The sequence below is a fragment of the Cataglyphis hispanica genome, chromosome 8 (genome assembly GCF_021464435.1).
Source record: "Cataglyphis hispanica isolate Lineage 1 chromosome 8, ULB_Chis1_1.0, whole genome shotgun sequence".
Classification (NCBI taxonomy): Eukaryota; Metazoa; Arthropoda; class Insecta; order Hymenoptera; family Formicidae; genus Cataglyphis; species Cataglyphis hispanica.
This window is the reverse complement of record NC_065961.1, coordinates 4,519,590-4,533,340: the sequence shown is the minus strand read 5'-3', so window position 1 is coordinate 4,533,340 and position 13,751 is coordinate 4,519,590. Positions and strand designations below refer to the sequence as shown.

Below are 13,751 nucleotides of genomic sequence, written 5' to 3'. Positions count from 1 at the left end.
TCCTACCCCTGTCAAATAATCTTTCCTTTTGCAATAAATTCTTTTAATATTAAAATTTAATTATTAAATAAATTATTATAATCTTTTAGAATAAGAGATTTTAAATTAATTATTACGAGAGGACTGGATAAAATCACTCAAAAACTGTTAAGATCAAATTTTCTTAATACACAATATGTGATATACCTTCTTCAACGTACAGATGTTGATTAAATAATAATGATCTTTTCGTCTCTCTACATGCCGATTTCCCCTACTCTATGTCTTTTTGTTGTTTCACTATCATATCATCAAATACATATAAACACAATCTAAACAAGGCACGTCACTATTTTGTATATTTTTTTCATGTAAATATAAATATATAATATATCTATTTAATATAATATTATCATATACATAACGATATATACAATATATAAAGATCGCATTAAATGAATACAAAAAGTAAACTTTCTCTTTCTCAAAAAATAAAAGCATGAAATTTTAGAATAAACTATGTAAGTGTGTTTTATACATAACATCGGTACCAAAATAAAGAAAAAAAAAAATGGAAGTGTCAAAAAAACCGAAAAATAATTACTCCGTTGACGACACATTAAATACTTTCTCATAAAAAAAAGTTGCGTTTTATGAGTATTCACTTTGTTTATATTCGTTTTTTTAATATATCAAAATATTGATTTCAAAATTGATATCAAAATATTTATTTTCATTCAAATATCAGATTCAAATCGATTCAAATTCTCTCTTTTTGTCAACCAAAAGAAAAATATATATATAATTATATAATTTATGAACAGTGAAATTATTATTTATGAAAATATATATTTTTTTTAAATATTTCATTAGTATAATAATAAAAAGAATATTTATTTTCTTTTTAAAGCTACAAAACTTTTGTAATCAGAGAATACTTTTTAGATTAGAGATTTTTTCTATTAAATATTTTATGAATATTTAACGAAGCAGAATAACAGAAGCAGAATCTAAATTCAAATTAAATGTTCCATTCTGCAGATTATTGTAAAACGAGGGTTTGAACGCATCACTATAGTGACAATCATCGCATGATTCGTCGGACATATGTTCATATGTACACATACATGCAGGTCGCGACCACTAAAGAAACCCCTATTTTAAGCGACGCAGCTGTCATCAAGGGTAAAACGGGGTGGCACGTTTACAGAAGAGTATGAACGCGAATCGCGAACTAAAGGTTTTAGTTGTCTAGTAAATGAAGAAATTCTTCTTTCGCGCTCATAACCCAGAATTCTGGGTCGGTCCATTCATCTTTTAAGCTTTAAACGACCGAGCTGGTAGAATTTGGTTGCTGACAACGCATTGCGGAGGACACGTATGATAAACGATATCCTTGCGAGAGAAGAATGAAGCCGGTATGTTTATTGTTAGTGAGAAAGTGGAATTTTGTGAAATAGATGCTTATTGGAAATAATTTAAATGGTTGAAAATAAAGAGTATATTGAATTATAAATTAAATATTATATAAATTATAAGCATCAAAAGAAACAAAATTGTAAAAATAAAATATTTTAATCTTTTTATTTTTTTAAATTATTTTTTAATATATATTTATTTTTATTATTCAAATATTTTAATCTTTAATTATTAGTTAATTTTATTTATTTTTTTAAATTACAATTGGTGACACGTGATATTTTTCATGAGTGTTTTTTGAACGTATAATTAAAATGTAACAAAATTTACGTAGAAGAAAGTTTAGAATATATTTCCATTTTTTAAAAAAAGCATGTCAAATCAATACTCGGAGATATTGTTGCCTAAATAAAATTAAAAAATTAAAAAATCATAAAACAAGCAATATCTATTTTAAACATAATATAAATGATAAATAATTTATAAATTACCGCATATCGATCTGTCTAAATCTCCTTTTCTTCTCTTGTTCATTCTTTCTTGTTTTCTTGTGGCATTTATTCGCGAAAACATGATTGATTATAATTAATCGTATACGTAACGATCGCGAGACACTTTGCACATTTTCGATCGCGGAACAATTACACGAGATACGCATTTTATTATTATCGCGATATAATTTCATGTCGCATATCAAAAGTTAATTAATTGTTAATTGAAATAATTAAAATAATAGCGAATTATGTGTCAATATCAATATATATTAATCGCGATCGAGTTTAGCAAAGAAATTCGACAGAGCGTCTCGCATCACTATCTTTCTGTTCGATTACCGCACAAATGCCGAGAGAGGTAAACAATAGCGCGTTATTGTTATCCCACCAAGGCAATACCCCCACCAATACAATGTTATTGATAATACGTTGCCGAAATATTTTATGTATTATATCACATGTGTATATGTTTTAAAAATATTCTGCCGATTTTCAATGAGATTTAATCATTAACAGCGTTATTTAATTCTTCCATGGTCACATGATTGTCCGGTGATACGAATACTGTCTAATTTTCGCAAAATATTTTACGAAAAATCGAGAATGGCCTTGGCGGCCTATTCCGTTTTATTGTTTATATGTTATGGCTTTGTTATCTTCCACGCGACATTGTATGTGTGTATATGTGTGACGAAACTATATTACGATGATAAACTTTCGTCGAAGCGCGTATTGTGTGTATTTATTTATTATTGCAAATAAAAATCAAAAAATTTATAGATAAAAAATTATAAATTATCATTTATTACGACCCTCGATTTTTAGAATAATAATTATTTCTCAATGCTTATAATTTAATATATTTCGTCCAATGTTTTAAATTTTCCTAAAAAATACATTAATCATTAATTATACAATTGCTTTATCACAACTTCATCTCTTTATTTTTTTTCGATCTTACGGTTCATGTTTTATTAACGTATGCTATACATATAGCAATCGAGATAATATTGTTGTAACGAGTGACGCATAATTTTGACGTCGTGTAAATCGAGCGAACTGTATATTTTTCATGTAACTTTCTCTTACGATATAATAAAGTGCATATTTCGTGTGATTGTTTCGCGATCGGGAATATCGTATAAAATATCTCACGATTATTGCGTATATGACTAATCATAATTAATTATATTTTCGTAAGTGAGTATGAGTGTTACAAGGAAACAGCAAAAGATGAACAAGAAAGGAAAAGCATTAGAATTTATAAATTAATTATCATTTATATTAAAATAAGAATTAATATGTAAGTATATACACCCAAATAAATAGCAGCTTATAATATTCTAATAAAAATTGTAAAAATTAAGTATTATAAAATAAGAAATGTGAGAATAAGTCAAGTATTATGTAATAAGAGATAATTTTGATGCATGAAATTTTTCGCGAATGATTTTTCAGAGTGTAACGAAGTACGCGTAGAAAGAGTTTAGAAATCTGTGTGTTTTATATAAAATCGGGGAAAATAATTTCGGAAGTGCAGATCGCGCGCTTGAATTTGAACGAGGGTATTCGATAAGCCGATTGGTAAGGGACGGAAGCACCGCAAAATGTTGCGCATTGCGTCTTACTGCACGTAGCCTCAGCTATATTGCAGCTGAGGGGTGGGAGAGGGTGCATAACTCCCTCCTCACTGCAGTCTGCAGGTGGTCAACCTCGAGTTCTTCTGGGACGCGTCACATTGCAGATGTTTTTCTTCGGTGTCGCTTCTCCTAGGAAGAAGAAAACTTTGCCGGAAACTTCCTTCTCATTTCCCAATTTTCAAATATATTTTTATCTTGTGGTCATTTTGCATAAAATAAATATCATTCTGTAAAATTCGAACTTAGCAAAGTAATTTCGAAATTGCGCGATATATATATATATATATATATATATATATATATATATATATATATGTATGTATGTATGTATATTTGTGAAATAAATACAACAAAAAGTGTATCCTTCGCAAAATCAATTTTGAATATCAAGTCATGATATATTTTTTTCCTACTTTCAAGGAATAAAAAGCTCAATGTAAAATGCAATGTGTAACGTAAAAATTAAATCAATATTGAAATTATGTTCTCTCAAATAATAAATAAAAGAACGGTAACGCGCATGTTCTGTCAAATACTAAATAAAAGAACGGCAACGCGTGTTCTGTCAAATAATAAATGAAAGAACGACAATGCATGGATGTAAAAATATAATTAAATGTATTAAAACTTTATTTATTAAAATCATGCTAAATTAGATTTGCAATTCTTAAATTACCTTAATCAACTATTATTCCATCGAAATTCGTTCAAGCGACAGACGGCGGACACGATCAATCGATTTAAATGACATAACACGCGATGAACTTTCCTTCTCGCGCAACTTTCCGGATACAATCTACATATATGGTGTTTCAAACAAAAAATATACGCAGTATTTTTTGTTAAGTTTAAAGTGAATTTTCCTTGATGAAAAATATTTGACTTTTGTAAAATTAACATCCTATTTAAAAAATTCCGATTTAATTGTAACAAAATAAGCGTATTCACATATCTTTATTTTTTTCCGGGACACCCGTTATTTTCGCGATGTCTCTTCTACGAGATATCGCTCGATGTAATGTGTTCGGGCAACTAGCTTGTGTACGAAAAGTCGGTGGCAGTTGAGACACGTTACCAGGGATATTTGGCTGTTCGCCAATAGATCGAGAAGCGAAGCGAGCGAGTTTCACGGTCGGGAATTTAGAAAGAGCACTGCACAAGGCGAGGCCATGACCCCGCATTCAATTAACCTTGCTCAAATTTCCTCTTATTTATATTTCTACGCCCACAGTTCTCCCGAAATACAATAATAATTGATATAAAAATATTTCGTAGACGACATAGTATTTAAAACATTTCCGTCTGACTTTTCAATGAATACCGTAAACCGCCGTAAATTATGTCGAGTTCTAGCTTGCAGCATCCGTCACGCGTATCATTTACGAAATTCTCATTGCACACACCATTGTTGTCCGCCGTTGTCGGGAAATTGGGACAACCACCGTAGCCTTCGAGATTAGTTGCGGTTAGTTCCTTTGTTATATCGCTTGGAAGGCTTACGGGGTTTCGCGGTGTGAAAAGAATCGCGCAAGATTTCGCCGAGATTGCGCGCGAAAGGGCGCCGAAAGCCGTCTTGATTGATGCGTCGCATCTCAAGCCGCATCTCGCACGAGAAATTTAAAACGTTGACGGAGAAACGCACACGTGTTTATTTATCCCGGAGATAGCCATAATAGCTCAATTTCGTAAGTTTCGTTCAAATAAATGCATTGGCTTATCCATCACGTCATATCTGATCCTTTCTTTCTCTTCTTTTCTTTAGATGTTTTTATTAAATGTTCTTTTTTCAATTTTCTTGTATAATTTAATAAATATGTTTTAAGAGATTTACAACAAAAGCACATTTTGGTCGAAAAATAAATGGCAATATAATATTTTACAATAAAACAATAAATTATTTTTATAGAATAAAATAATAATTACATGAAAATCACAAATATTCATACCCTCTATTTTCTCCTCAAAAATTATTTAAAAATTGTGCGTACAAAATCGATATCTCACATACAATGATCCAATGGATAAACTCTGATAACAATGATATTGATGAGTCAGAGTCCGCCGAAAGAAGGGGTTCTCTTTCTTTCAAGAGTTTATCTGAAAATAACTCGCCGATGAAGTGCACTTACTAAAAAGTGCATCCCGGATCGCATATGGTACCGGGTGCAAGCTGGAGCACGTAAACTCGCACTAAATTGCTGCCACGTGTTGTCAGCGGGGTCGACGCACGTTCGAACCTCATAAAAAGGCGAAAATTAAGTTAGTTTGAGCGCGCTCTATTGAGCGTAAACAGCCCGCGTCGAAGAATGTGGTTGACTTTAACGAGCCGTCGAAGGGATTTTCCAATCCCTTGAATTTTTTTTTTTTTTCAAATCACGATCGTCTAGCCGCTTACTTTAATTCTGAATAAGTGACTTGTCTTCCCAATATCTTATTTATAAGCGATAATGAGACAGAGACTGATACACGTGTGGCTTGTATGAGGATATATGTCATGTAATATAAATGATAAAATATCGTTGCATATGAATAATCGATTTCATATATGTCGTTCGGTTAATATTCAAGGAAACAAAATAAATAAAAATGAAAAATATTTTTAATGTTTTTCAAAAGTCACTTTCTAATTTCGATCATATATACAAAATAAGGAGAGAAAATTGTTCTTTTCGATATTTTTATTTTTTAAACAATCTGCGCAATCGAACGACATTAATGTCTATTCCTTCGTAAGTACACACCTAAGTGCTTCCCTTCGTTTACGCGTGTCTCGCATTCTCCCATCCGTACGTCGGCGATTACGATGATTAATAGTTAAAGACGCATCGTTGCGAGAAATTGCAAGTCGCTCGTATATCGCGTCGGGCCTGTTCTGTTATCGCAACAACGGTGCCGGCCGTTGCGTTTAAAAACCGCTTGTTCAACGAGCCGTAACTCCGAATTAGCACACGCAGATTCCCACCAGAGATACGTTCCCATAGACGAGATCCCATTTGTCCATTCGTATCATACATCCCGATTAGTGAATTTTCTATACCTCACCTTCCCTTCGTTCATTTCTAATCCATTATCTTTCTCTGAATACTTTATCTATCCATTTATCATAAATGTGTATTTTGTTACCTTTTTATTATTTTACAATATGCTTTTATGTCTGTTCGGATGTTTCCAAGAAATATTTTCCTTATTGTGTGTGAAAGAAAGAGAAGCATCGTCCCTAAAATTTTCGATTGAACACTTCGCGCGCGAGTGCAACCGTTCCGCGTGTTAGTCACGCGTGCGTTGAATTCGCACTTAGCTTTAAATTTACGCCGCAAAGTGCAACCCCGCGAATCGCTGCACCGTAAAGTTTTCGGCGCGGATGCATTCTCGTCCCTCGATTTTGTTATGCACGCGTGAAAGGATAACGGGAGGGATGGAAGGGGAGGGATGCTCGGAAGTTCAGTGAACAATCTGGAACGAAAACGAGCGGGGCAGCTGCGACATGTGCGCCGTAGGGTTGCACGTAAACGGGGTGCAAAACTTGTGTACAGCACAAGTGCGATGCACACGGGCTTGCAAGAATGTTCTCCGAAGGGTGGTCCTTTGCGCGCGCCCCAATGGACACACGCGCGATGCACTAATAATGATCCTGATCGACGCCCCTTTTCGCAGACTCGCCTTTTCACGGAGGTAAAAATGTATCAAACGCCAGAACGGCGACACGATTTTCCTTTTCGCGTCATCTCTACTCCGCGAAGGATAAAAACAATGGAATGATATGCATCCGTCTTTGTAATTAACAGAGTGTCTTAAAGCTTGTACAAAAATTTTCTGATTTTCCAGGTATTTTAGTTTAAAATTCCAGTTAAGGAGAGTATTTTAAAAAATTTGTTGAGGAACAAGTTTCTAAAATTAATTTTTTTATTATATGTACTTTTTAATATTTTTCATTCGTTAAAAAAACAAAACATGAAATCATATGAGTTTCAAATGCTAGATTTGCAAATGTATTGAAAAAAATTGTTTTTATAAGATAAACATTTTTCACTTGCTTTACATTTTTATTTTTATATCATTAAAAATTATAATAAAGAATATATACTGTATATCAATATTTTGTTAAAATATATATATTATTAAATATATAAATATAAATAAATAAATAAATATATTTATTTATAACATATTTTTAATATATACTTTTCTCATAATTTAGCTTATCGATGGATTGCCGACTGTTTATAATAAGAGCAAAATTATCGGGAAAAAAAATTAAAAAAAAAATTTTTTTAATTCCAATAAAAATCCATTAGAATTTCTTGATTTTTTCAGGTGTAAAAAAAATTCCTGAAAATTTCAGATTTTCCAGAAACACTCTGAATTCTTCTTTACTCCGAATGTTTAATTAACAATACTAAAAAATTTCCATTTATTTACGTTTAATCAACGATGGACGTAAACAGCTAAGGTAAATTGAACTAAATTGAAGTGGTTGTTACACGCGGCGTTACATGCGTGTACCTTGAAAAATGATCCGTGTGACGAGGCCCAGTAACTTTATTTCTGGCCGTGCGTGCGCCGAATGCACGCGTCCACCCCGGACAGACTCTTATACACGCGACGACATAAGTGGTCGAAGTATGTATTATGTAGACAGTTTCTGTGCGTGGCTCATTTTACGACCTTGAAGAAATTCTGCTTTGCCCTGTCATCGTGACTGGGCATTGCATGAACGCAACAACAACGAGGAGTAAAAACGCGTCTATGAGAATTGTACTTCACCTGCTGTGCGGTTTCTTTTTTTTACGTTCCGTTGCAACATAACAAATAAAATTTGCAGCGTCAAATTTTCTTAATGTGAAACATTTCTATGAAAATATTTAATGCATATAATAGTTGTAATAGAAATAAAAAAAATTATTGTTAATGTACTTAGTGAAAGACATTCTGTGCGATTCAGTGATCTATATATTGTATTTTCGAGCAAGTTCAAATAATGAACAATCCTCTCAAGAGCAATTTATTTATAATTTTTGCAGTTATTGTATAATTTGCTTTTTTAAATATTTCCTATATTATATATAAATTATTAAATTTTAAATAGAAATCTATCCTGAGTTGTGTGTCGTTAATTATAAGTCGTTTTTAAAGCAAATTTAATATATTATGTCACGTTAATTATTTATTTATTTTTACTATTACTATCTAAAATTGAAATATTAATGCAGAATTAATTAATTAATAAATAAAAGGAGGTTCTTCAAATTGAAAAGAAAGAGATTCGTGTTTAGATCAGATCGTGTTCCGAAGAAACGTGCAAAGCAATTTCTTACAGTTCTTTCTTTCGCATAATGTCCTTCGTCTCTCGCCCTCTTCTTCCTCTCGCTCTCGCCGCGAAAGAAACTCGTCTCGCGAAAAAACCTAGAAAATCGCTCGAAGGGTCTTCGGAGCTTGTGAACGATTTGGACACAGATCGACGTTAATTCCTCTCGCACGAAACAGGAAACCGCGGTCACGAGGAACAAAGGAAGAGACGCCGAGGAAATCGAGAAGAAAGGAATTGTGCGAACTTGAGGATGCATCCGATGCAGCATTCTCGTAAATTCGCGTACGCGATGATCTTTATTAAATTAAGGTATGTACTTGAATCCTATAAAAAATTTCCCTGAAAATTCCCTGATTGTCCAGGTGTTTTCGTTTAAAATTCCACATAAAGAGAATATTTTAAACATTTTTTGATGCAATTTCCTAAAATAAGTTTTTTTCTTATACGCGTTTTCTAAAGCTTTTCATTTATATAAAAGAAAAACACAAAACTACTTAAGTTTCAAATGTTAGATTTACAAATGTACTGAAAATAAAACTGAATAGCTTTCGTTAAGATAAAGTTTTTTTAACTTGCACATTTTTATTTTTTTATCATTAAAAATTAAAATAAAAAATATATATTGCATATTTAATATTTAAGACATTAATATATAAACAGAGATAAAGATATATATTCATAATATATTTTAAACACATAATTCACAACATGGCTTATTGGCAAATTGTCTATTGCTTACAGTGAAAGAATAAAATTATCAAAAAAAGAATTTTTTAAAAAGTTAATCCCAACAAAATTCTACAAGAAATCCTTGATTATCCCAGATATAAAAAAATTTTCTAAGAATATCAGGTATCCAAGTTTTTCCAGGGAGTAGACACTCTATTAAATCCTTAAAAGATTCTCCGCATTTTATCTTATATTCTATTAACAATTCAAAATGCAATATAATGAATCTTGTACCATTAGATGAAGGATTCGCTTATGTAAATGGCGGAAACTATTAATAATACGCAGGTGACTCGTTCGCGCATCTCGAGAAGTGTCATCCGTTGCACAACGGCAACTTGGAGCGTGACGCAATCATCGATGATTAAATTCTGCGAAGAATGCAGGATATATCGGAATATATGATTCAAGTTACGCGTCTGCACGTGTCCTTTCACGCTCGTGCTCAAGTGAGCGAGAATTTCCGTTACCGATATGGACCTTGAGCGAGCATTGTGTAAAATGCAGAACCGTCTCGAGAGACACGCGTGCAACGCGCGCGTTCACCGATATTTTCACTTTCCACCTTTCGGCGATTCTTCCTCGATACCGTGATCAGCAGCGGAACAAAGAAATCGCGGAAGAAATAACGCGCGCCGCGCGTAAGGCGCGCGCAAGGACGAAAAACGCGCGGTGAGAATCGTAAAGCCGGAATGCACTCGCTACGATTCACGCTGAGAATAATGTAAGTAACGACGAACGGGGACAGCCGTATAATTTGCCTACTCCTGGGCGTGACAGAAACGTATGTCGCGCGTTTCGCAATTCTTTCCACCGAAGATATTACGTTTATCGCGAGACGGAAAGCGTGATGTTGCTCCAACTGTTCTCAACTGTTGGAGATTTATTATATTAAACTCATCTTGCATCTATGTTTTTTTTCTTTCTCTCTTTTCTGCGAATTATTATTATATTATTATTTTATTTTAATCTATATTTAATGCACACTTGTGTCTAAATAAAAAATAAAAATAAGGTACAAAACATTGAAGTTTTTCAACAACGCGAGTGGAAAAACGAGAAAGAAAAGGGTCTCTTGTCTCTGCAGAGATAATTTGCCGGGAACGTGATTACCGCGTGCTCCGAGGTAATCGCCGCGGTATCAGAATGAGCTGCAGATATCTAACATTGGCAAGCAACCAAAAAACAATTTACCGCGGAAGAGGCAACGACACTAGAGAATTTCCTTGGCAAGTACGAACTACGATTAGATTTTAATCAAGATTATCTGAGAAATTGTTGAATAAAAATGCGAATCGTGAAATATAGAAACAAATATATGGAGCTTGTCTACTGTACGTATTGCAGTAAGAGAAGTTCCTATTTATGACGGCGGTGTGTGCGGTTAAACCAAGGGAATAAAATCGAGAGGAAGCTACAGAAGACGATGAAGAGGAGAGAGAAGAGAGGACGAAGAAGAAGCCATGAAAGACGAGAAAGCCTTGCCGGGGGGACGGTCAGTGGCCCCTCGTGCACCGGCTACGCCGCGTTCCGTAGCGTCGCTTCGCGTCGACGTGAGTTTCAATGGCGAATAATAATGGGAATTACGGCGAGGCACACACACGGCACACAACCTAACCTGGGGCCCCATGCTTTTTGTCGTTGCCGCGACTACGGTAACGAGGTCGAGACAATAGCGGTTGCGCTGAGAGCGAGCGCTCTCTCTCTCTCTCTCTCTCTCTCTCTCTTTCTTTCTCTTTCTCTCTCCCCGGACATTCCGAATGTGTTTCGTTCTTCTCTCTTTCGAGAGAAGCCCGACGTAAGGCCCGATGAAAAATTCGACGCTGTGAATGACGGGAAACAAAACGGTGGGTCAGGAATTCAAAAGCCTTCCGGTTTGCTTCTGATATTTCTTTTCCTCTTTTATACTCCTATTTTTTGGTCCGTTCACATAGCATTCTTTCTGCGACATATTTAAGCATCTTTTCTGTCAAGTATCTTTGCAAAAAACTCACAAAATTTTTTTTTCTTTTAAAAACGACGAAAACCACACTTCTATGAACACTTCTGTGGAAATATACATGCACTTGATGTACTCTCTATTGCTCATGTTATATATTTTTATAATAAAATCACTCGAGTATATACCTAAATCGATAAAACGGACAAAAAGAAGAAAAGTGGAAAAAAAATATGAAAAAGAAAAATATCAAAGACAGAGAGGTAGAAGACAGGTAGATGATAATAATGAAGAATTTTTTTCCGTTTGAAAACAATGAAAACTGAACGCATTTCTATGAAAAAAAACACGTGCACTTCATACTTTTTTATTGCTCATTTATATTCTTATGTTCCAATAAAATAACTCAAATATATATTTAAATCGACAAAAAAGAAAAATACAGGAAAAGTGGAAAAAATGTGAGAATGAAAAATGCGCAGGAAAAAGAAAGATATCAAAGGCGAGAAGGATAGGAAGATGATAACGATAATGAAGATGATTCGGTAAAGACGGAGAGGTAAAAGCAAAACGGACAATCGGCACATCCGGTCGCTCGAGAACGGCGGCTCGAGGTCTGGAGAGGATAACGGCCTAAGGCCGCTCGACACCGGTAAAGGCCGCGAACGATCTTCGACGCCTGTCGAGTTTTTGTCTGTCACCGCGATTCGCAGAAATTTATCGTTATCGTGTCGTCGGCGACGTTGCGTCGAATCGTACAGCAAAGTATTTACAAAGAGTACCCCAGCTAATCGCACTTTGTTTCTACCTGTGAATTTTTTAATCTATTCTATCGTTTTTTCTTTTACAAAAATGTCAAAACACGCATACAGTGTTTGACATTTCAGTGTTTGACAATTCTCCGAAAACTAAACTTCAGAGACAAATATTGATTATAAAAACATATTGCTCGGTTATAATCTCAAGTAAATTTTACTTTGATAAAATTTTTGTTTGAGGGCTTACGAAGAAATATGTTATAAAGAAATGCATTATTAAAAATTGCGAGAAGAATGACGATCTTCAAAACTTTTCTAAGAATAACTTTCAAATTTTGCATCCTTTTATTTTCTTTTTTTTTTATTATTTTAGGTTTTTATGAAATTTGTCACGCTTTTCGAACACCTCATCCAGAGAGTTTGTTCTTTTCAAGGTTCGCGCTCAATAGCCCTACCTAGCCGAAGAAAGGTACTCGCGCTCGATACAGTGAGTGGAAGACTATAGAAGGTAGAGGACTTTTCTACGGGTGAGGGAAGAGAGCGGGAAATTGGGAGAGGGAACTTGTGTCGAGGATCAGGTAAAGACCCTTGTCCTCTATTGTACCTTGGACGAGCTGACGCCAGTGATAGATACCTTTCATAGTGTACACGTATGTGTATACAGTTACCATAACTAGCAATAGCTTTACCACTACCGGTTTTCTATATGTTCTGACTTTTACACGCAGGTTACTGAATGTACTCCTCTCATAAATGTACATATCCGTGCGATAAACTCCTTTTTTTCATTTAAGTTCATTATAAAATAAATAATATATAATATATATAATATTATATTATATATTATATTATATATTATATAATACATATAATACAATATAATTAATAATATTAAAAAATTGTAATGTTAATTATTTACATTTTTAATATTAATATTGAAATATTTTACTATTGTATATATATTATATATATGTATAATGATAAAATAATTTAAATATAAAATCAAAATTTTATATATTTTATAACTATATTTATCAGAATATTATTAGCAAAAACTTGAAAATATTTGAAAACTTATTATTAAATATTTTATATATAAAATAATTATATATAATAAATATCGTTATATATCAAAATAATATGATATGATTATAAATTCATATCAAAGTATTAACGTGTTTTAATACATAATCTTATCATAGCTTTACCATAAATGATGAGCCTACATTTTTACAGCTACCTGCTAGAAATCCAACCAGGCAAGATGGATATTTCATGATTTCGCGATTATCACGAATTGCGTTCAACAAAACGGTTTAAGAGGACTAGAATTTATATTCAGTCTTTGAGACAAAAATAAAATATGCGATTCGAAGAGAGAAAGAAGCTCCTCTATGTATCGCGGCTCTTATCGCCCTTTATCTGCTGGACAACCGGTATCAATGCTTAGCGTTGTCTGAGGGAAATTTAATCAATGGCAGTTTG

At 33.4% G+C, this 13,751-nt stretch overlaps 1 protein-coding gene across 3 annotated transcripts in view; it reads right to left on the bottom strand.

Annotated features, from left to right (window-relative positions):
• Positions 1 to 13,751, bottom strand: part of LOC126851448 (protein sidekick) — a 35,945-nt gene that overhangs the window by 19,322 nt on the left and 2,872 nt on the right. Inside the window, exon 1 of one of the 3 annotated variants that reach the window (XM_050595428.1) lies at positions 1,890 to 2,248. The exons of the other annotated variants lie outside the window; for them this stretch is intronic. Within the exon in view, the coding sequence (XP_050451385.1) occupies positions 1,890 to 1,971 (82 nt within the window). The 5' untranslated portion in view covers positions 1,972 to 2,248. Of the gene's footprint in view, positions 1 to 1,889; positions 2,249 to 13,751 lie in introns of those variants that run through there. 3 annotated transcript variants of the gene reach the window in all.